The sequence below is a fragment of the Ipomoea nil genome, unplaced genomic scaffold (genome assembly GCF_001879475.1).
Source record: "Ipomoea nil cultivar Tokyo-kokei standard unplaced genomic scaffold, Asagao_1.1 scaffold0688, whole genome shotgun sequence".
NCBI classification, from domain to species: domain Eukaryota; kingdom Viridiplantae; phylum Streptophyta; class Magnoliopsida; order Solanales; family Convolvulaceae; genus Ipomoea; species Ipomoea nil.
Window position 1 is genome coordinate 4,673,312 of NW_017617116.1, and position 21,448 is coordinate 4,694,759.

Below are 21,448 nucleotides of genomic sequence, written 5' to 3' on the forward strand. Positions count from 1 at the left end.
TACTACAATTATGACTGAAAGACTAAAAATGTCATTTAAAAATTACATTTCAAAATCAACCATTGTTTTTAGTTAATTAACCATTCAACAAGTTTTACCATGTTAACATGTATTTAATGACATTTATGGAAGCCTTGAAAGTTTACTCTATAGCTTTATTAACATTGCACTCAAAGTTTGTCACAAAACATATATGACCTAATCTATTTCATAACTAAATGTTAGGTATTTAATATTAGAGACTAGTCTTGGTCTCACACATTGCCTTCCAAATTTCAATAGCTTGAGATTATTTGCCCTGCATGTCCTTCCTTAAGATAGTCACGGTCAATCTACTATTCACTTTCATGATAATGTGGTGTCATAACGAATAGGTGGTACACACGACTAATACGTGCATGATCGAGAAATAACATGAATCAGAATTATAATTGAGGTATCTGTCATGTACAATTGTTTTAATCGACATGCTCCATTTCGTGGTACTAGAGTGTTAACCATATGTTTTCTAAGATTCAGTGATTATCACGTTTAATTTGAACACATTAGATTAAACGTACAATGAATGAAACATAAGGTCGAACAATATTAGAAACATGAATCGACAATTCAAATTAAACGTGATAATCACTGAATCTTAAAAATTATCTCAAACGCGATTGAACATATTTGTTTTTATTTTCAATGTTTTAATAGAATTTTTAAAAATTAGGAAACTAATTGCACTACGGTAAAAAATAAGGACTTATTTTAATTTACGAGAAATTTCACCACCACTACTAGAATGTGCCATATTGGTGAAGTCTGCATTTTGACCATAGCAAAATATTACAATGAGATAAATGATAAATCAGCCTAAGTAGTTCATAATTGACATGCTCAAATCAAGAAATTCAATAAATATTTTTCACAAAAATTTAACTTAAAATCCTGTGATTATCAACTAGTTAGAACATCTCTATCAGTGATTTTTGCTCAGCTTTTAAGGATACCTTGGTTGAAGTGGAAGAGGAAGAGAGGGATTGAGATCTCCCTAAAGAATTTTTTAGTCTCCTAAGTGGGCCCGACCAAATATGAAAATTGGTGCGTGAGGCTCAACAACAGTGCCCAGTTGGGATCGTTAAACTATATATATATATATATATATATATATATAGCTTTTTAGATTTTTTTCCTTTTTTCTCTCATCTTCTATTTCCTAGTCACACTTGCAAAAACTTTTCAAAAATTTATGCCTATTGAGAATGTGCATTTCTATTAGTATGATTTTTGCAAAGATTTTTGAGTGCCAACTAAGAGAGAAGAGTAGAAGGAAAAAAAATGAAAAAGCAAAAGAAAACAATTAAATAAGGGTGGTTGCCAGTTGTCGACAACCCTCAACGCAGGCGTTGCTGGTGTGCGTACAAGTAGTGAATTATTTTATTTTATTTTATATATATTCATTTGGTAGGCCCAATTTTGATCAATCTTTTTGTAACAATTTTTTTTTTCATTCTCTCCCCTTATATCTTTCTTCCGCCTCAGCCACAAACTCGGACAAAACCAAGCAAAATCTACAATGAAAAAAGCCAAGCAAAATCTACAATGGGGATGCCCTTAAATATAAGTACTCGTTTAACCTTTATATCACCGTAAGATTTAAAACATTTAAGCCCACAAAAACCAGCTTTTTCATGTGCCGCGTTTTGATACCACACGACGTTTATCCGAGTACGAGTAAGACTAGGACTCTCCATGTTTCCAAAGCCGCCGCTGTAAATATATACCCCGTATATATTTTTTTATTTCATTTCTATATATACCGCATGCGCTATTATTTCTCCTCTCAAAATCGCTCGCTCTTACAACCGAAGTTACAAAACCGAAGAGGTAAAACAAAACCCTAATCTCTCTCAAACACAGATTCATCTTCACAATCGCTCTACCTTCCCCGATTCAATCAAGAACCCAAGCTGCGCGTTTCGTTATCGATGATAGTGAAGAGGGGTTCCACCGCGGATATGGTTGCCGAAGCAGAGATTTTGTGCCAGCAGAGCGTTTCGGTTCAGTACCTCTGCGTTTCCAAGCCCGTCGACAACGACTTGGAGCTGTTCGACGTTCAGCCTGAGCCCATTTCCACGCCGCCGATCGAAGTCGAGGCCGTCGCCATCGATATTTCTCGCTCTGAGTCGGTGAGTTTTTTTTTTTTTTTTTCCTCCCATCTGAACGCGTTCTGGCTTCTTGATTAGTTCGAATTTTCTGGAAATTGAGGGATTTCTTTTCGTTTCTTGGGTTGTCTGTGATGTTTAAAAAATACCCGTATCTTGTAGTTTGTGTTTTCATTGAATCTTGAGATTGGGTTTTCTTAATCTATGTTCTGCTCAAGAAAATTAGGGTTTTGAGTTAAAATTGGTAGGATCATCTTAATAGCCAATTGATTAATCACTACTTTCTGATAGCTTTAGTATGCCTTATGTTCTTGGCTTTCTGCTATTGTTCTTGTAAGTTCTTGATTGATTTTTTTCAGACTTTAGATAGAATTTATTCACGGGTCAAAATAGAACTCGGGGTTGCTCTATTTATGATTAATATAGCTTGGAAATTAATTTGATTACTGATAAATCTTGGTTGGATCACCATAATAAATACTTCACAAATCAATAGTTTCTCCTAGCTTTGGTATGTATTATTTGATGTGATTTCTGGTGTTCTTGTGAATTCGAGATTAACTAGTTAAACTAGTGCTATTAGATTTCATATATTTATGGATGATGGATCTGAATAGAACTTATTGCTAATATGTATGACAATGGAAATTTAACTTTTAGATTGTGCCTTTTGTGTGACTGTTGGATCTATGATGATGGGCTGGATTGTTTTAATGTAGACTTTTCTTAATCTCTGTTGTTTTCAGGCTGTGACGTGCTCAACCAGTATACAAACGACCTTAATAGACTCATCAAGAAATACAAATTTTCTTCCAAGCATTCGTTCGGGTAGCTACACTGACATTGGAGCGCGACGATCGAATGAGGATGAGCATATTCGAATCGATGATCTATCTGCCCATTTGGGTCCTTTATATAGGTGGCCTCTGCCATGTTCATTTTATGCTGTCTTTGATGGTCATGGAGGATCTGCAGCATCTGGTTATGTTAAGGACAATGCATTGAGGTTCTTTTTTGGAGATGCTGATTTGCCGCAAGCATCTGTAGTTGATAAAGCATTCTTGGAAGAGTTGGGGCGTTCTCATCATAGGGCATTTTTACTTGCTGATCAAGCCTTGGCTGATGACTGTAGCATTGATGCTTCATGTGGAACAACGGCTATAACGGCTCTGATTCTGGGTAAGTATCTTGTCATTGCAAATGCTGGTGATTGCCGGGCTGTCCTTTGTAGGAAAGGAAATGCAGTCCAGATCTCTCATGATCACAGACCTTCATGTCAATTTGAAAGGAAAAGAGTTGAGGCCCTGGGTGGTCTTATAGAGTATGGATACCTAAACGGTGAAATTTCTGTCACTCGTGCCCTTGGTGACTGGTCTATGAAGCTTCCGTATGGATCAGCCTCCCCTCTTACTGCTGAGCCAGAAATTCACCAAGTTCCGTTGACAGAAGATGATGAGTTTTTGATAATTGGTTGTGATGGGGTTTGGGATGTGATGTCAAACCAGGATGCTGTTAGCATTGTCCGCCAAGAGCTTAGGATGCATAATGACCCTCAGGAATGTGCTAAGGAACTCGTAAATCAGGCCTTGTTGCGAGAAAAGAATGACAACCTCACCGCCATTGTTATCTGCTTCACTGCCCCTCCCGTTCCCTCACGCAGACCAAAACTACGATGCCTCACATTGTCTGAAGAGGCCCGCAACAGGTTGCGGAGCTTTGTACAAGGCAACTGATTGTTACGTAAGCAATTCTCATGCCTTGAAGCCCAGAGAGAGAGAGAGAGAGACATTGTACACAATAGAGGGTTATGTTCATTCTTAGGATTTTTAAATCTGTTTGAGGTTGCTTCAGATGATGAGAAAAAGCAACATGAAATTTTGTAGGGTTAGAGTTATCTAGAGGCGGATATATAATATATAGACAATGATGAGGGTATATTCATGTTTTTGGTAGAGTTTTCTGTCAGTAACTGATTTAATACATAACAAATTGACTATTCTATAGATTGTATTGAGATTTTCTTCAATTTAAATCCATTCTATTTCTTCATTATCTGTGTTTTCCCTTGCTAGCTTTGTTCAATAGTAAATGCTGAATCCCACCCCAAACAATTATCAAAAACTCATCATCTTCTGCCCATGAGACTTTGTGAATTTCTGGCTCTGCTGTAACACTTGAGACAGAAATTTCACCCTTTAGAGTTGAACTCTTTTCCTTTCAAGTTGATGAGAATGTTTATGATCATGAGAGATCTGGACTGCCATTTCCTTTCCGTACAAAGGACAGCGCAACAATTGCCAGTATTTGCAATGAGAAGATCCTTTTCGCGAACCAGAGCTTTTATTGCGGTTGCTCCACATGAATCACCAGTGCTGCAGCCATGCCGCCAACAGTCAGGGCTTGATCAGCTGGTAAATATGTTGTTCAAGAATGTTTTCATCCATTACAAATGTTTGCAGCAAATGAAATCCTCAGAGCTGCAAGCAGATCCACTGTAAGGATGTCCCGGGCCGCCTGGAAACCACAACAGAACAGAATATAACAAGTCTGCATCAACAACACCATATCAAGCAAGAAGTCACACAACAGGCAAAATCTCAATCAAAGTTTTTTTTTTTTTTTTTTTGGGTGGCCTAAGCTGAGGGTGGGTTGTTGTGCTTCCTTGGGGTGGGGGGGTGCATGGGACACAGTGACATCAGCTTGGTTGTATTTGAGCTCCAGTAGTTAATCAGAAACTGTTATGAATACCCATCATAAATGTTGTCTTGTTTACCTTCCAACTAAATTCTATCTATCTATCATATATTGTATTGTATCGTTGTGGATAGGTCTCTAGTGATGCTGCTCCTCTGCCTCATCTAGATAGCCTGTTCCTCAAATATGTGATGTTTGGCAGCCCGCCAATACATTTCCCTCCCCCCAGATATTGTCCCATATTTTTTATGTTCTACTCCAATAATTTATTTATTTATTTATTTTGGTTCTCAGCACACCAAAATAGAGTAAAGAGATTTGAATTCAAGTCTAGTGTAACATCTGCGTAATATATATCGACATATTAACACCAATATCTTTTGCATACTCTAAAAAAATATAGTAGGTGAGAGAAATCTACGATCACTATATGAGAATATGTACCAAGTAAATTGGCTTAACATTGTGACCATTAAACTAATAACTTGACTAACTTGATGGGAAGTTGAAACGGGTAGTACTATATAGTGTGTGTATATATGAATTTAAACAAATTTAAAAGGGTATATTAAATAAAAGTAGCACTCAAAAAATAAAAGAGCAAATACCAATTTTGGTCCCACGTGTATTAGTAAAATGATGATTTTTGGTCCCCATGTTTAATTCTTATCAATTTTCATCCACGATTAGTATTAGTAAAATGACGGTTGAGGGGGAGAACTACGAAGTGAGATAGATCTTAGGGCTTAAATCCCTTTATTCATGTTCAAATTGAGATCTTAATTTGGAAATGACAAAAATACTCTTAATAATTTCATATTTCAGCATATCTTAAACAAAAGGGTGACCGACGTGATGAATTTTGACACTAAAACAATAGTCGTGGATGAAAATCGGTACTAAAACAATAGTCGTGAATGAAAATTAGTAGGAATTAAATATGTAGACTAAAACTGTCATTTTGTTAATACTCGTGGACAAAAATTGGTATTTGCTCAAAAATAAAAGAAGGTAAAAGAGGAAATAAAAATATGGCATGCAACTCACGATTAACAATAGATCAGAAAATGTCTCGTTGATGGACGGGCAGGATGGGTTCTGACTTACCATCAGTCCACCAACGGCTGCGGAAAAAAGTAAAATAATATATGCTACGCTAAATCGGGTTTTAAAATATTAGAGAGAAAGGGAGAGAGAGGACCAGAAAAGCTCAGAAAAACCTAATCAAAGTTAGTGTTCCAGAGATTTGTGAATTGTAAAGGAGAAATGGCGATGGCGAGTATTGCTAGACGGAAGGTGTCGTCTCTTCTCTCGTCGAGGAATCTCTACTACAACAGCTCCAAGTACTACGCTTTCTCCTTGAGCAGAGGATTCGCGTCGGGATCTGAGGAGAACGACGTCGTTGTCATCGGCGGTGGCCCCGGCGGCTATGTGGCCGCCATCAAGGCGGCTCAGCTCGGCCTCAAGACCACCTGTATCGAGAAGCGCGGAACCCTCGGCGGCACCTGCCTTAACGTCGGTTGTATTCCTTCTAAGGTACTGCTACACTCTCACTCTTCTATCTTTGCGTATACCGATTGGAGTTTATATTCAATTTTCATGTTTCCATTAGCATTTTTTTTTTTTTTTTCATTTTCAGTTTTAATTAAGTTTCTTAGATCTACTGATTTTGACTTTGGTTGATTATATTGGGTTCTGGGTTCTATATCTATGTTCTATACCATTGAGAGTACTTGATGGTTGAGATTCTGTAAGCTTTTCAATATATGCGTTGGATTTAATATAATCTGCAGTGCTTTTACTTCCATTTAGAGTGATTTATGGTTGAGAAAATCCTTAATTCAGTTTATGATTTTGATTTCATAGAGTCTATTATGGTTTTTACTTCCACTGAGAGTAATTGATGACCAAGAAGAATTTTAAGCTTTTCAATTTAAAATTTGGATTTCATGAAACTTTGAGTGGCTTCATTTCCCCTAAAAGTACTTGATGTTCTACAAATTTGTAAACATTACAATTTACAATCTAGATTTCGTTAAACCTACCCTTTTTATTTTAATAAACTGTATGTTTGTGTATTCTATGCATAGTGAGAAATGATAGAACTCTACTATATATGGTTGTAGTGCTACAATCTAAAACCATCCAACTGCTTCTAGAATTGCACTAGCAACATTTTTGTGCAATAGAATTGAACTATCCTTTGTGCAGTTGTATTTCCTATTTGAACATTCTCAATCTCAAATATGATCTAGATATCCCTTCTCTCATTCTTGTTGAAATATAAAATTATATATAAATAGCAAGGGAAAACAGAGGTTGTAAATTGTAAATTGTAATCTTTGCATGATTTTAGTGTTAAATTATAGTGCTACTTTTTCAGTTTACCTGTTTAGTTGTATGTAAAGATCATGCAAAGAGTTGGGGTTCACATTACTTAATTTCTTTATTTTCTGCTTTTTATTCTCTTAATTCTGTCGATGTGTTGGGTAGGGTAGGGAACTACCACATCAAATTTTATTTATCTGACAGGCAAATTTGCCATATAGCATATTCAATTAAAATTTGTGGGTAAAAAGTATCAAGTATGCCTTTCTACCTGTCTAACTGGGAACTGTTAATGCTAGAATTATTGTTATTATTCTGGTTGCTTGTTACATATTAATCCAACTTTTTTTTTTTCAATGTTTATGTGTATTGGCCTAATGCTCTTCTGTTGTACTCAGGCATTACTGCACTCTTCACACATGTACCATGAAGCTACACACTCATTTGCCCACCATGGTGTGAAGTTTTCTTCTGTTGAGGTTGATTTACCTGCTATGATGGCCCAAAAAGATAAAGCTGTGTCTAACTTAACAAAAGGTATTGAGGGTCTATTGAAAAAGAACAAGGTGACCTATGTCAAAGGATATGGTAAGTTCCTCTCACCTTCTGAAATTACGGTGGACACTATTGATGGAGGTGAAACTGTTGTCAAAGGGAAAAATATTATAATTGCCACTGGTTCTGACGTCAAAGGTCTTCCTGGGATAACCATTGATGAGGAAAAAATTGTATCATCTACTGGCGCTTTAGCATTAAAGGAAATTCCTAAGAAGCTAGTGGTTGTTGGAGCTGGGTATATTGGACTTGAAATGGGCTCTGTCTGGGGCCGACTTGGCTCAGAGGTCACTGTTGTTGAATTTGCACCTGAAATTGTTCCTAGCATGGATGGTGAAGTTCGCAAACAATTTCAACGTACCCTTGAGAAGCAGAAGATGAAATTTATGCTTAAAACTAAGGTGGTCTCAGTTGACAGTTCAGGTGATGGTGTTAAGTTGACACTTGAACCGGCAGCTGGTGGTGATCAGACTGTTCTTGAAGCTGATGTTGTTCTTGTTTCTGCTGGTAGAACTCCATTTACTGCAGGGCTTCAATTGGACAAAATAGGAGTTGAAACTGACAAGATTGGTAGAATCTTGGTTAATGAACGCTTTGCCACTAGCGTACCCGGGGTCTATGCCATTGGTGATGTTATTCCAGGTCCTATGTTGGCTCACAAGGCAGAGGAAGATGGTGTCGCATGTGTGGAATTCATTGCAGGCAAGGAAGGCCACGTGGACTATGATATGGTTCCCGGGGTTGTGTACACACACCCTGAGGTGGCCTCAGTTGGAAAAACCGAGGAACAAGTGAAGGCACTTGGAGTCAGTTATCGTGTTGGGAAGTTCCCTTTGATGGCAAACAGCAGGGCCAAGGCAATTGATGATGCTGAGGGACTAGTCAAGATCCTGGCTGAGAAGGAAACCGACAAAATATTGGGCGTCCACATCATGGCACCAAACGCAGGAGAGCTCATCCACGAGGCCGTGCTGGCATTGCAGTATGGAGCATCCAGCGAGGACATTGCTCGTACATGTCATGCCCATCCAACAATGAGCGAGGCTCTTAAAGAAGCTGCCATGGCAACTTATGACAAACCAATTCACATTTAGAAAGTTGATGATATATTCTGTGTTTCTTGGTTTTGATATTTTTTTTGAAATGACATTTAGCACAGTTTTTGCTAATATGCCTCACCACCCAAGTAGATAGTGGTTGAACAGAAGTTTGCCACTTTCTTTGGGATTAAAAGTGCACTGATGTGGAGGCTTCTTTGTTTGCATTTCTGTCTCTATTCATACAAATAAAAATATGAGCTGATGTACAACTTTATGGTGATTTTTCTTTTTTTTCATCCAAATAAGTTCTTTTTATTTTTATTGGTGGTGACTGGTGAGTATTTATATATGCAGTTAAAAAAATATATATTTATGTATATCAAATACAATATTTAATATGCTAGTATAATACTAATAGTTCTCTTTCTCTGCCTTTCATCCACAGTTCAAATTGCTTAGGCCGCAAAATGTTGGTTTACGATTGGTTGTTGGACTGCTGGTTAATCTCTGACCAATCAAGTCTGGATTTGGTGTGCACAAAAATTTATGCTCAAGATTAAAACATTGATAAATATAAATAATATATATATATATATATATATATATATATATATATATATATATATATGCAAATAATATATGTATTATATAGCCAATGACCTTGTGATCTAGTGGTACGAAGTGACTCTCCCATATGGGAGGTCATGGATTCAAGTCTCGATAGGTTGAGAAAGGCTGACCACTTGGTAGGGGTACTGGTCACTTGTTATACCATGAACTAGGGTTCATATTGCATTGTGAACCTTAGAATATAAAAATTCTGTACCTCAGTTAACACATTTTGTACCTATAATTAGCAATTTCTGTACATTAAACAAATAACTTGATAATTGCTGATATATAATATGATAACTATAGGTACAGAATGTGTCAACTATAGATACATAATCCAATTGTTATTTTTTGACCAAGATGTACAATACAAAGTAGGCCATGGTCCAGGTACATTTTGCTGGTACCAGTACCCAAAGTGATTAAAAAAATAGAACAAAATGGTAGGAGAGATAATTTCATCAATTAGAATGTAAAGTAGTATTTTGGGCGAAATACATTCAATCAACCAATTCCCAAACACTGACTTTTTTCAAATTCAACCGATTGATACTTACCAATTAAGCTCATTCACATTTCAAAAAATAAAAAAAATAAAGCTCATTCTATATCCCAATTCCCAAGTAGAATATTTATCAAATATTCAAGTTTATCCAAAATCTAAAAATTAATTCTAATTTAGAAGTTTCATTGTATTAAATACTATAATAAACCAGAATAAGAAACCGTAACGAAAAAATAATATCCAAATGGAAGAGTATCAGAGTATGAAACGCACCAAATGTTTTTTTTCCTTATAATCCAAATATTTACACCTATAAATAAGAAACAAAAACAGACAAAAAAAAAATCACCAACCAACCAACACACAATGGCGTTTCCCCACAAACTCTCGACATTCTTCTTCGCTGTCTTGGTGGCTGTCGTCGCCGCCACGACCGTGACGGCCGACTTGGTCGACACCGTGTGCGGCAAAACACCGCAACCCGCGCTATGCACACAAACCTTAAGAGCCGATCCTCGTTCCAAAGACGCAGACCTTAACGCCCTCGGACTCGTCGCAATAGATATTGCGACGAACGAGGCGAAATCGGGACAGGCCCTCGTCCAGTCCCTCCTCAACGGCGCCACCGACCCGAACCTCAAAGAGATATACTCGTCGTGTGTGGAGCATTATACCAACTCCGTCAATAGTCTCGGGAAATGCCCGGATTTGTTGAGGTCCCGAGACTTCACCCGCCTGAACATTCAGGCTTCGGCGGCGCTGGATAATCCGGGGAATTGCGACGAAGAGTTTTCTGAAGGCTCCGCGGCTGAGCCACCGCAAGTGAAAGATACGAGTAGTAAGTTGCAGGAGTTTTGTAATATTGTTTTGGTTATTAGCAGTCTGTCGAAAGGGGCATAAGCCTATTACACATGTTGGTGTTATTATATTGTGGTCGGAGAAAGATGCATGCATGGTATTTAGTATCCATTATTAATAATAATGTTTCTAATTTTGGTCGTTAAATATCAACTTGTTCAAATTTGATTTATAATGTAGTGTACTACGTTGGTATTTTTATAATTTTTACTCCCCCACTCATATTAGGTTGAAAAAAAAAAACAAAAGATACAAAATAGAGTAATATTATTCACCCATACAAAATTTTTCTTCATGAGTTTACCTCGTGAAATGACATTATTTGTTTGATGAATACATTAACATTTTATTAAAAATTAGCGGGATTAGTCAATTCATATCATCTAATGATTATATGCTATGTCAACAGAGTGTTGAAAGTATTTTCCTAAAAAAAATAACATATTTTGGGATCAGAAGGGAGAGGAGACAAAGACAAAGTTCGTCCTCATTTGGCCCTGTGGATATATGGCCATAATTGTTTGTGGTAGCAACCACAATTATAGCGGACAACTAGTCAAATTAATCAGAATATTCACTTGATAATACAGAGTAATATTTACTAGTGATTGTGGGTTTTACTTATATCAAACATACAATAATACAAGTGGCTTCCTCCGCTCGGTATAAAAACCTTAAGAGCCAATCGTCATTCAAAAAACGCTGACCTTAAAGGCCGGATCGTCAAAATTTATGTTGCGACGAAACAAGCCAAAAAGGGACAAAGCCTCGTCCAATCCCTTCTCAAACGCGCCACTCTGAAAACTCAAAAACATATATTCGTCGTGTTTGGCGAAGTATTCGATCTTGTAATCTTAATAGACAAAGGACCCTAAAGAGATAAATCCTAAAGGCTCCCCACACCCAACCCTCAACCCTTATAGTTTATATAAGGAATCAAATTTGGGACATTATATTATTGTTACCAACATTCATCATGGCAGGTTAATTCTATTGTACCTGCACGGGCTTAGCTCAATGGTTTAGTGGGCAGTATTTGGGGTAAGAGACCAAGGTTCGAACATCGGCGGCGGTAGTGTGGGAATTATGTTCAAAGTGGGCAGATTCCTTGTGCGCACCGGCATTTGGCCCTGTCTACTAACCCATTGAGTCACCGTGATTTACATCCTCCCACATGCTCTGTCGGGTTGGGGATTCAGCCTTTTGGGGTAATAAGGTTAATTCTATTGTTTGGTAAATTGTGCCTAATTTATTCGCATATTTTTGTCATGTATTATAAATGTATCTAAATCCAATTTATGTCATGATTTTTTTTTTTTTTTTTTTTTGTGTGTGTGTGTGTGTATACGCACGCTAATAAAGGTATACATTTTATTTTAAATGTTGTACATCTCATTTTATTTGACAAAATTATCCTTATAATAAATCCATTGTATTGCTATTAGCTTACACATACATCTATCATATCATTTTTTCTTATTTTTAATTATCATTTATTATAATTATTATCATATAACAATTACTTTAATTGTAGATTATATTTTAATTAAATATCTATGAATGTTAAATCTTGTGTATAATATATATATATATATAGAAAGCGTCTAACACATAATACGTCATACAATACCATATAAAAGTACACACCAATACACTGAACGGAATGTGTGCATGTACACATATACCAATGTGCATGCACCAATACCCCCTAACCTTTGACGGCTATGGCAAGCGAATATAAATTTGGGCGTTAGGAAGACGGCGTTACGAGAGAGTCCAACTTACGACTCAGAAAATTAGAGTACAAAGATCCAACGAGAATTGCTCACCTTCCACTCACGTACAACATTTGAAGTTCCTAAACTAACCTTGCTCACCCAAAATAAAACCAAATCAGCGAAAAAAAGCTATTAAAAAATATTAAATAATATGAACCGTAGATTAAATAAAATAAAGGGTTTAGATTAGTTCCTATGTTCCTACCTAAAGATGGGTTCCTATATGATTGTAGTTATATATATATATATATATATATATATATATATATATATATATACAAATATATGTGGGTGTTAGTTTTGTATTTAAATTTAGTTGTTTTATAAGTATATAATCTATAAGTAAATTGGAGTTTATTAAACTTTTTAAAAAAATTAAGGGTTTATATAAATATTTTTAATAATTTTTTTTTAAAGATTTATTGGAAGGGGATACCCAGGTATTTTTTTTTTTTTAATAATTTGATAGGGTAATTAAATATTTTAAATAATTTAAATGCTTATTTGAGCGTTTCAATTCCCCTCGAAATTGTATTGATGTTTGACTAACTTAATGCATTAAAGTTTTTGTTTTTTTTTTTTTTTAATTGTTTTGTTTTGTTTTGTTTTTTTTTTGTTTGTTTGTTTTTGTGTGTGTGTGTGTCAATAAGCATAAAATTCTCAAACCCGTTTCTTGTTTGAACGTAGTACATAAACAACATAACTGCACCCTTCCCATCTATAATAACAATAATAAATGGCGAAATTGCCCGCATGGGTAGCTCAACTGGTCATAGAGGTGAAACTTTGGAAGAATGACCAGGGATCGAGTCTCACCAGTGAGGGGGGCTCCTTGTGCGCAGTGAGCACCGGTCTAGCCTCTGTGATTAATGTTGATTTACAACCTCCCGCCGGGGTGTGGGGGGCCCTTAGGGTTTGGAAGAATAACACCGGTCTAGCCTCTGTGATTAATGTGTTCAGTTGAGTCACCATGATTTACAACCTCCCGCCGGGGTGTGGGGGGCCCTTAGGGTTTGGAAGAATAGGGGCCCTTAGGGTTTGGAAGAATAACACCGGTCTAGCCTCTGTGATTAATGTTCAGTTGAGTCACCATGATTTACAACCTCCCATGATTGCAATCGATGTGTGATTTCTATACAACCTCCCACCGCTTTGTCGGGGGTGTGGGGGGCCCTTAGGGTTTGGAAGAATAATAAATGGCGAAATCCCATGATTGCAATCGATAGACACTGCAGCCTGCGAAAAAAAAACTATGGATAAATTCGGTCTTGTAATCTTAATAGACAAAGGACCCTAAAGAGATAAATCAACCTAAGTCTAGTCAAGAAAGTTAATAAACATCCCGCTAAAAATTGAATTTGCAAGTAAACGGTCTACCTCTCTGTTTTAATTTGGTCATTCTATTCTTGTGTATTATTGTCCCCTTTTGAATAGGTGTTAGAGTTCTGCTATCTGTACTCCCAAATTTTATTCCTAGGGACCCACATAATGAACATAGTCAATCTTTATTTGTCTCAAAAACCGGTATCTTTCGTGTCTGGAAAAGTACGATGAGTCCGTTGACCGTTGGGGAAGATGCCCTGAATTCTTGAGGAAGAAAGATTATGGAAGCTTGAACGTTTATGCAATAAATTGAAGGGATCGGAGCATGATAACATGAGACTTTAGAATAAAAATATATATTTTTAATATTGTTTCCAAAATGTTTAATTAAGTAAAATTAATTTGGAAGTTTTTGAAAATATATTGGAAAGTTCTTAGAATAAAATTAATATAATATTTTTAATATTGATTTTAAATGTTTAATTAGATAAATAAAATAAAAGGCATATTATTAATATTAATAAAAATTAAAGAGGTGTAGCAGTGTTTCGAATGGTATTCAATATTTAAATAAAACAAACAAAATATTAATTACAAGGCATTATAGTAAAGTGAATAAATTTTTAAAATAATATATAAATAGCATGGGCTCGATTCGGCCTTATTTATAATATTTTGATATTTTATTATTTAATAATTTAATAAACTAATTAACATTGGTAATATGTCATGGTGTATAATAAGGTGATACATACTTACGTGATGTGGCAATGATAATGAGAAAGAAGACAATCACGAGAGTAAAATTATATATTTTTAGAACTTTATATACACACATCTTTCTCTAAAAAAAGTGTCCGAATATTCCAAAAAAAAAGTTACGTTTTCATAAATATACTTTGTCTATCCCTAAAAAAAGTTTGGAAACTTAAAAAAAAAAAAAAAATTCCGTTTATAACTTAATTAGTTATTACCTAAAATATAAAGTACCCTACTTTATTAATATTCATTTATTACGGTTGCTATTTAAATTTTAAAATAAATAGTAATTAAAAATTTAAACATAAATACTGATTAAGATACCAAATATATTTGCTTTCTATATAGTTAATTTCCAGTCTTACCATTCTAAGACAGACCTCCAACCTATAAAAAGATGGCAACCACCGCGACGAATAACACAAAAGTTTTCCAGAAAACTCGTCGCAAATGGCTTTTACTCACAACCTCCGTTTTCTGTTCGCCGTCATTCTAACCATCTCCGTCGCAAACGTGACGGCGGATTTAGTCGACGATATCTGCGCGAAGACACTGCAGCCTGCGACGTGCACGCAACTCTTGCGATCCGATCCTCGTTCCAAAACCTCAGACCTCGTAGCCCTAGAAACCGTCGCAATTGATGTAGCATCTGTGCAAGCGAATTCGGGACAAAGCCTCGTTCAGTCGCTTCAGAGCGGCGCCACCGACCCAAAACTGAAAGAGATATACTCGTCGTGTTTGGAGAACTACGGCGATTCCGTGGATAGTATCGGGCAGTTACCGGGCTTTTTGAAGTCCAAGGATTATGGAAGTTTGGGGTCGTACGCCTCTGCCGCTCTCGACGGACCGGCAACCTGCGACGAAAACTTTTCGAGCTCTTCTCCCGAGCCGTCGCAATTGAAAGACGGTAGTGTGAAGCTGCAAACAATTTGTTCTGCTGTGTTAGCTATTAACAATAACTTGAGTGGACAGTGAAGTCGACGATAGTATAATTGTAAGGCCTTAGCTTGCTAGCTATATATATCTTGTTATGGCTTTATAATGATTATTATATATATAACGTTTTTAATTTGTTACCCATATTTCTTTTAATGATGGAATGATATGCAATTTTATTTAATATATGTTAGTTTTAATTAAAACATACAAAATGCATACACAGATAAATAAAATAATCGTTAACAATTTAAGTTACGTTGTGATGAGTACTACATAGGCAATCAAGCCAAGCCAACTCTAAACAAAGTTGCCCGCATGGGCTTAACTTAACGGTTGAGTAGACAGTATTTGAAGAAGAGATCAATGTTTGAATTTTGGTAGCTACAATGTGGAAATTAGGCTCAAAATGAGTAGAGACAATTATGTTCAAAATGAACATATTCATTAAGCCCTATCTGAATTACCGTGACTTTAGGATGCTCTGTTAGGTCGGTGTGAAACCCTTGAGGTTGAAAATTCAACCTTAGTCTAAACAAAGGTTGTGTTTGGTTGGTGGGTTTTGCACATAGGAATGGGTATGAAAGTGATTGTTGTTGTTTGGTTGATAGGTTTTTAGAACACTACTATGGGTTTCGAATACCCCATCAAAAAACTCATACCCAAATACATTAAGGGTTTCATCCCCTTATTCATTCTCAAGCACTACTATTAGTAACCATTCTCATTCCACCCTACTACCAAACATGTTAAATATTTTCACCAAAACTCATTACCATTACCAAGTATTTGATACCTATACCGATTCTGATTCCTATGTGCGAACCGAACACACCCAAAGTGTCTTTAATTTCAATCCCTCTGGACTCTCCTCTCAAAGTTTTAGTTTCGTTGAGGCAAAGTGAATTACTGATGACTCATGACGACACTCGTACCCAAATTGCTTTTTGACCACTTTTAATCATTTAAATTATGGATTCCGTGAATTCGTGACAATTAATTAAACTTATTTGTGAAAATATTACCATTTAAGAATAATCAAGAGAGCTTATGATAAGATTTTGTGGTCAAAGTGACATTAATTAACATTTAATTTTAGGTTAGGACGTCAAAGGTTCAATTCCAATGTATGACTTTTGTTGAATTTTACAGGGTGTTTAGTTGGAAGGAATTGCAATTTCTCCATTTTCGTGGAATTAAAATCCTATGTCCCCCTTAGATTTTAGGAAGAAAAAAGCTAGTGATGAGACAAAATTATCCTTCTTTTTTTTTTTAATATAAAATTAATACCACGACATTTTGAGCTTTATACTACTTATTCCCTTTCAATTCCCATGTATACCAAACATTGGAATTGAAATTCCCCCAGTAATTCTATTCCTATAAACCAAACACTGGAATTTAAATTCTCAATTTATTCCCAGTAATTCATCTTTTAGGAAATCGCAATTCCTTTCTCACGTAATTCCCCTTCTCCAACCAAACACCCTGTTAGGGTGTGTTTGGTTCATGGTTTTACATATCAGGAATGAGAATCAAAATTATAGTTAGTGTTTGGTTGATAACTTTTGAAAACACAAACATTCATAACTTTTTTAATAACACATGACTGTTAGAGACTCTTTGAAATTCTTAATCGAATATCAACCTCCTTTTAAAGATTGCCTAAAAAATAAAATTGAATACATCCAAACTTTCAAAATTCATAAACGTCTTTAAAATAAAAATCTATAAAAGTCATGATCGAATACACTCCTTAATTCTAATTTAGAGATTTCATTATATTAATAAGGGAAAATGGTAAAATAGATCCCTAAACTTTACGCCAAAAGTCAATTAGACACTCAAACTCTTTAAAAATACAATTAAATCCTCAAAAAGGTAGACCCGAGTCAACAGAATAATTTGCATGGACCCGGGTCCACAGAATAATTTGCGCTAGATACATCCCAAATTTTTACATGGTCACCCAGGCTTAGCACACTTATATTTATTAAAAGTTTGAAATAATAATTTTAGAAATTTGTTTGTCAACAGAATAATACGTATAACAAACGCGACGACATTGCCATTCGTCAACCTCTAGCATCCATGTTTGTAATCCATTCAAAACCTAAGGTGATACATGCACGGGAAAATCGTCAACTTTATTTCAATTCGTCTCTTATAAATCCAATTCAACTCAATCGATCAAAACAATTAGGGGGCATTTGCACTTCAAAAAACTCCATACATTTATACTCAATCGATCACATTCATCAACCTTATTTAAACCAAAAAACCGAAAGAAAAATGGCTTACATTCACAATTTAGTGGCTTCTACATTGGTAATTATTTTCGTCGCATTTGCATGCACAAATGTGACGGCGGCCAATTTATCTGGTGCCATCTGCGCCAGGGCGCCGCATCCTCCCAAATGCATGGAAGCCCTAAGATCCGATCCTCGCAGCAAAACCGCCAGCCTTGTAGGCCTGGCCGTCATCGCCATTGAAGCATCCACCAAGCAGGCCAAAGTCACGCGCGGCCTGGTGCAAACGCTGCTCAGATCGGCGAAGAATCCTCGGCTCAGATCGAGATACTCGTCGTGTTTGGAGAACTATGAGGACTCCATTGATGCGCTTGGGCGGTGCTTGGAGTTCTTGAAGAACAAGGAATATGCAAGCCTGGATTCCTACGCCTCCGCAGCTTTGGATTCTCCGGTCACCTGCGACGACGATTTTGAAGAACCGCCGGTCGAGTCTGGCAAGCTCAAAGCTGCCAGTGCGAAGCTGCAAGATTTTTGCGATGTTATCTTGATTGTTAGCAGCAAATTGAGCGGACGGAAAGTCGAGTAATATATATGTGTGTGTATATATATATTCCCAGTCTACATGTGAAGTGATATGATTACAATGCTATATTATCGCCAAATGAATATGAATACTAATGAATGCCTTTGTCATTAAAAGAGTATGATAAAATGTGATCTAGGGTAAGGAGTAAACTTTGCCTTGTGATTCTAATCACAAAGAGGTAAATCAGTTTTGTTCATATCTGATCAATGTTATAGAAAGTCTTAGTCCTAGTCAAGTCTTCACATGGCGCCTAGAGAAACAAAAATGTCCATGACTCCGCGATTGACATTTTGTCAATTTCTAGCGAGGTTGACCGGTGACGACAAGGCAACTCAACGTCTGTGACAACGAGGATGTGACTCTATGACAAAGCAACTCAACAATTGTGACAACGGGGATGTGGCTATATGACAAGGCAACTCAACAATTGTGACAACGAGGATGTGACTATATGACTGCGACAACAAAGCAACTTAGCGACTGACAACGAGGATGTGACTGTGACGACGATGACTCGGCAAGGCTTAGGTTTTGTGGTGCAAAGTGCAACTGTGGAGAGGGCGAGGGAGATTTGCCGTTTGCAAGTTTGGCAATTTTTCCGTCCAGGGATCAAAACGACATGCATCGTTTTGAACAAAACAAACCAATTAAGAAAAAGAAAAAACACTCCACCAAATTGGCCAAGTTGGGCGCCTAGGCCAGCTAGTTGGCCAGGCGCCTAAGGCCGGCAAGTTGGCCAGGCGCCTAAGGCCGGCTAGTTGGCTAGGCGCCTAAGGCTGAAACCCCCTCGGTCTAGGAACGCTTAGGCCAATTTACAACATTGTAGTTGATTGTTAAATCAAGAAGGCCAATAGCCTGATCAACTTGGCTTGGGATTCACTCCAATGTTCGAGAATTTTGCCGGTTGAATAACTAGGACAAATAAAGCCCATCAAATTATTAAAAGAGTAATAGAGCCAGAATCCATACAGATATTACACTAATGCAAAACACAGTCACCATTGAACTCAAAACAAAAGTGTTTCAAGAATTCCAAGCTTCATAGCTGATGAGAGCAAGCAAACCTCATATTCTCTTTCTGCAAATTACTCAACTCAGAGCTGGACTGGTGCAGGCTTGTAGTCAATGATGAGAACTTTCTCCAATTGCGGAAGGAGTTTGTTCGCGTACTCAACATGATCGGGGTGAGCAATGTACTCAGCAACACCTTCACAGCTCTCGAAACTCGATTCAAACACATGAGTGAAGCCTTGGTGAAGGTTCTCTATGCTTACATCTTTACCCCTGCAACAAACAATCAGACCCACATTAATTATATACATGCCATTTCATAACTTTGGTACATCTAAAGAAGAATAAAGGAATGCTATTAATTATATACATGCCGAGTGGAAGGACCAAAGGAACAATCTGCCTGAAATTCTCCATACAATCAACTATTTATGAATTTGTTTGCCATTAATTCATTTTCTGGTGTAGCAGGTTCAGAGTTTCCCCCATTATCAGGGGTTTAAAGAATTAAAGAGAAAAACAAGTCCTCTACTTGGATTCTCCCAATTATCCTAATTCTCCAGTAGAAATAATCAAGATTTCAACCTGGTCTTGTTTCTGATTATTAGAACATAACCACAAGTCCATCCAACAATAATATGATTTCGTTTTTGTTACATACAAATCTATTGACATCAGAATTTCCCCTTTTTATATAATCAAAATCAGTCACACAAAACCAATAAATCGTGCATCAAGATTGAGTGAATTTCACCAACAATGCTGGAAATTTCCAATTTTTAACCCTACCCAGAGAGAAAAAAAGGACTTTTCAATTTCCAAAACCAAGAAAAGGATGCTGAACAGAAATTAAAGTTGAGAAATTGAAAAGAACGAAAGAAACAAATCTTTTTTTTTCATTGTTTGAAGAAACAAAGTTGAAGGGTTTTTGATGAATCAAAAGGAGGAGATGGGATGTTAAAATACCAGCGGAAAGACTTCATGGGTTGGATGAGATTGACGAGATTAGCGTATTGTTTGATAAGCTGATCGATCTCTTCTTGGGGGATCCCATCTTTGAACTTGCCCAGCACAATGTGCTTCACTTCTCCTCCTTTAGATGCCTCACCGTCCGCCATTAAACTTCCCTTTCCCTCTTCTCACCGCAACAAGACTTTGGTGGATCGGAGTCTATCAAGTGTCAACCAAAGGGTTAGTATGGTTAATGGGGCAATTTATATCGTGCAATGTGCACCCAGACACAAAATGCGTATTTCATGCTGATGTCTTTACTTACGTCACTTCGTCCATCCGAACAGATCAAATTTCATTATGTGTATTCAGTTAAAAATTTATGTGTATTGTGTTATGAGTTTATGTGTATTCAGTTAAGAGTTTATGTGTATTATGTTAACCAAACTCCATTATGTGTATTCAGTTAAAAGTTATTGTGTAATGAGTTTATGTATATTCAGTAAGAGTTTATGTGTATTATGTTAACCAAACTCTATTATGTGTATTCAATTAAAAGTTTATGTGTATTATGTATTATGTAGATTATGTGTATTTTGTTATGAGTTTATGTATATTCTGTTATGAGTTTATGTTCATTCAAAACAAAAGATTTTTTTTTAACAACTTAACAAAACGACGTCGTTTTGGGAGGCGCGGGGCGCACATTGCTATGTGCGCCCTGGTGCACGGTATAACGATTGGGTTAATGGTTACCCAATTAAGGATTAAATAAATTCCCTACCAAATAAAAAATAAAAAAAATTAAAGATTGTTATAAAGATTAATTATTGTGGACATTATGAGGATTGATTGTGTAACGGTTAAATATTTATGTTTAGCATTATTGCTTTCTATTATTGCTTTCCGTTACAAGTGTATATTATATATATAATGTTGTAATATGTAGAAATAGATGATGAATCAAAAAATCCCTCTTCATTCTCTGTATTTTCCTTCTTCTTGCTGTTTGATTTTACAAGGATTAAATTGACCATAGATTTTATCACATGCTTTGCCACGTCAACGAGTTGAGCGGTTAAGATTGATGACATGGGAGAGGTGTGGACTGTGGAG

At 36.4% G+C, this 21,448-nt stretch overlaps 6 protein-coding genes across 6 annotated transcripts; 5 read left to right on the top strand and 1 right to left on the bottom strand.

Moving 5' to 3' along the window:
* Positions 1 to 1,802: 1,802 nt before the first annotated feature.
* Positions 1,803 to 4,160, top strand: LOC109175589 (probable protein phosphatase 2C 49). Its single transcript, XM_019324871.1, has 2 exons — positions 1,803 to 2,171; positions 2,894 to 4,160. The coding sequence occupies exons 1-2, from the start codon at positions 1,971 to 1,973 to the stop codon at positions 3,878 to 3,880; spliced, it is 1,188 nt and encodes a 395-aa protein (XP_019180416.1). The 5' UTR covers positions 1,803 to 1,970; the 3' UTR covers positions 3,881 to 4,160.
* A 1,833-nt stretch (positions 4,161 to 5,993) lies between these two features.
* LOC109175588 (dihydrolipoyl dehydrogenase, mitochondrial) lies at positions 5,994 to 9,044 on the top strand. The gene is made up of 2 exons (XM_019324870.1): positions 5,994 to 6,377; positions 7,568 to 9,044. Exons 1-2 carry the CDS (start codon positions 6,108 to 6,110, stop codon positions 8,816 to 8,818), a joined length of 1,521 nt encoding a protein of 506 aa, XP_019180415.1. The 5' UTR covers positions 5,994 to 6,107; the 3' UTR covers positions 8,819 to 9,044.
* A 1,137-nt stretch (positions 9,045 to 10,181) lies between these two features.
* Positions 10,182 to 10,781, top strand: LOC109175434 (pectinesterase inhibitor-like). Its single transcript, XM_019324694.1, has one exon. It carries the CDS (start codon positions 10,248 to 10,250, stop codon positions 10,779 to 10,781), a length of 534 nt encoding a protein of 177 aa, XP_019180239.1. The 5' UTR covers positions 10,182 to 10,247.
* A 4,268-nt stretch (positions 10,782 to 15,049) lies between these two features.
* Positions 15,050 to 15,574, top strand: LOC109175435 (pectinesterase inhibitor-like). The gene has a single exon (XM_019324695.1). It carries the CDS (start codon positions 15,050 to 15,052, stop codon positions 15,572 to 15,574), a length of 525 nt encoding a protein of 174 aa, XP_019180240.1.
* Positions 15,575 to 17,750: 2,176 nt separating this feature from the next.
* On the top strand, positions 17,751 to 18,450 carry LOC109175553 (pectinesterase inhibitor-like). Its single transcript, XM_019324826.1, has one exon. The coding sequence runs from the start codon at positions 17,828 to 17,830 to the stop codon at positions 18,368 to 18,370; it is 543 nt and encodes a 180-aa protein (XP_019180371.1). The 5' UTR covers positions 17,751 to 17,827; the 3' UTR covers positions 18,371 to 18,450.
* Positions 18,451 to 19,257: 807 nt separating this feature from the next.
* Positions 19,258 to 20,581, bottom strand: LOC109175334 (stress-response A/B barrel domain-containing protein HS1). Its single transcript, XM_019324589.1, has 2 exons — positions 20,348 to 20,581; positions 19,258 to 19,654 (listed from the first exon to the last, which is right to left on the bottom strand). Exons 1-2 carry the CDS (start codon positions 20,497 to 20,499, stop codon positions 19,465 to 19,467), a joined length of 342 nt encoding a protein of 113 aa, XP_019180134.1. The 5' UTR covers positions 20,500 to 20,581; the 3' UTR covers positions 19,258 to 19,464.
* Between the last annotated feature and the right edge of the window lie 867 nt (positions 20,582 to 21,448).

Bases quoted from the DNA above. Each gene is read 5' to 3' on its own strand.
- LOC109175589 (XM_019324871.1), top strand. From the start codon at position 1,971: ATGATAGTGAAGAGGGGTTCCACCGCGGATATGGTTGCCGAAGCAGAG. The intron at 2,172-2,893 runs GTGAGTTTTTTT...TGTTGTTTTCAG, and splicing joins ATATTTCTCGCTCTGAGTCG to GCTGTGACGTGCTCAACCAG.
- LOC109175588 (XM_019324870.1), top strand. From the start codon at position 6,108: ATGGCGATGGCGAGTATTGCTAGACGGAAGGTGTCGTCTCTTCTCTCG. The intron at 6,378-7,567 runs GTACTGCTACAC...TGTTGTACTCAG, and splicing joins TCGGTTGTATTCCTTCTAAG to GCATTACTGCACTCTTCACA.
- LOC109175434 (XM_019324694.1), top strand. From the start codon at position 10,248: ATGGCGTTTCCCCACAAACTCTCGACATTCTTCTTCGCTGTCTTGGTG.
- LOC109175435 (XM_019324695.1), top strand. From the start codon at position 15,050: ATGGCTTTTACTCACAACCTCCGTTTTCTGTTCGCCGTCATTCTAACC.
- LOC109175553 (XM_019324826.1), top strand. From the start codon at position 17,828: ATGGCTTACATTCACAATTTAGTGGCTTCTACATTGGTAATTATTTTC.
- LOC109175334 (XM_019324589.1), bottom strand. From the start codon at position 20,499: ATGGCGGACGGTGAGGCATCTAAAGGAGGAGAAGTGAAGCACATTGTG. The intron at 19,655-20,347 runs GTATTTTAACAT...TGTTTGTTGCAG, and splicing joins CCCATGAAGTCTTTCCGCTG to GGGTAAAGATGTAAGCATAG.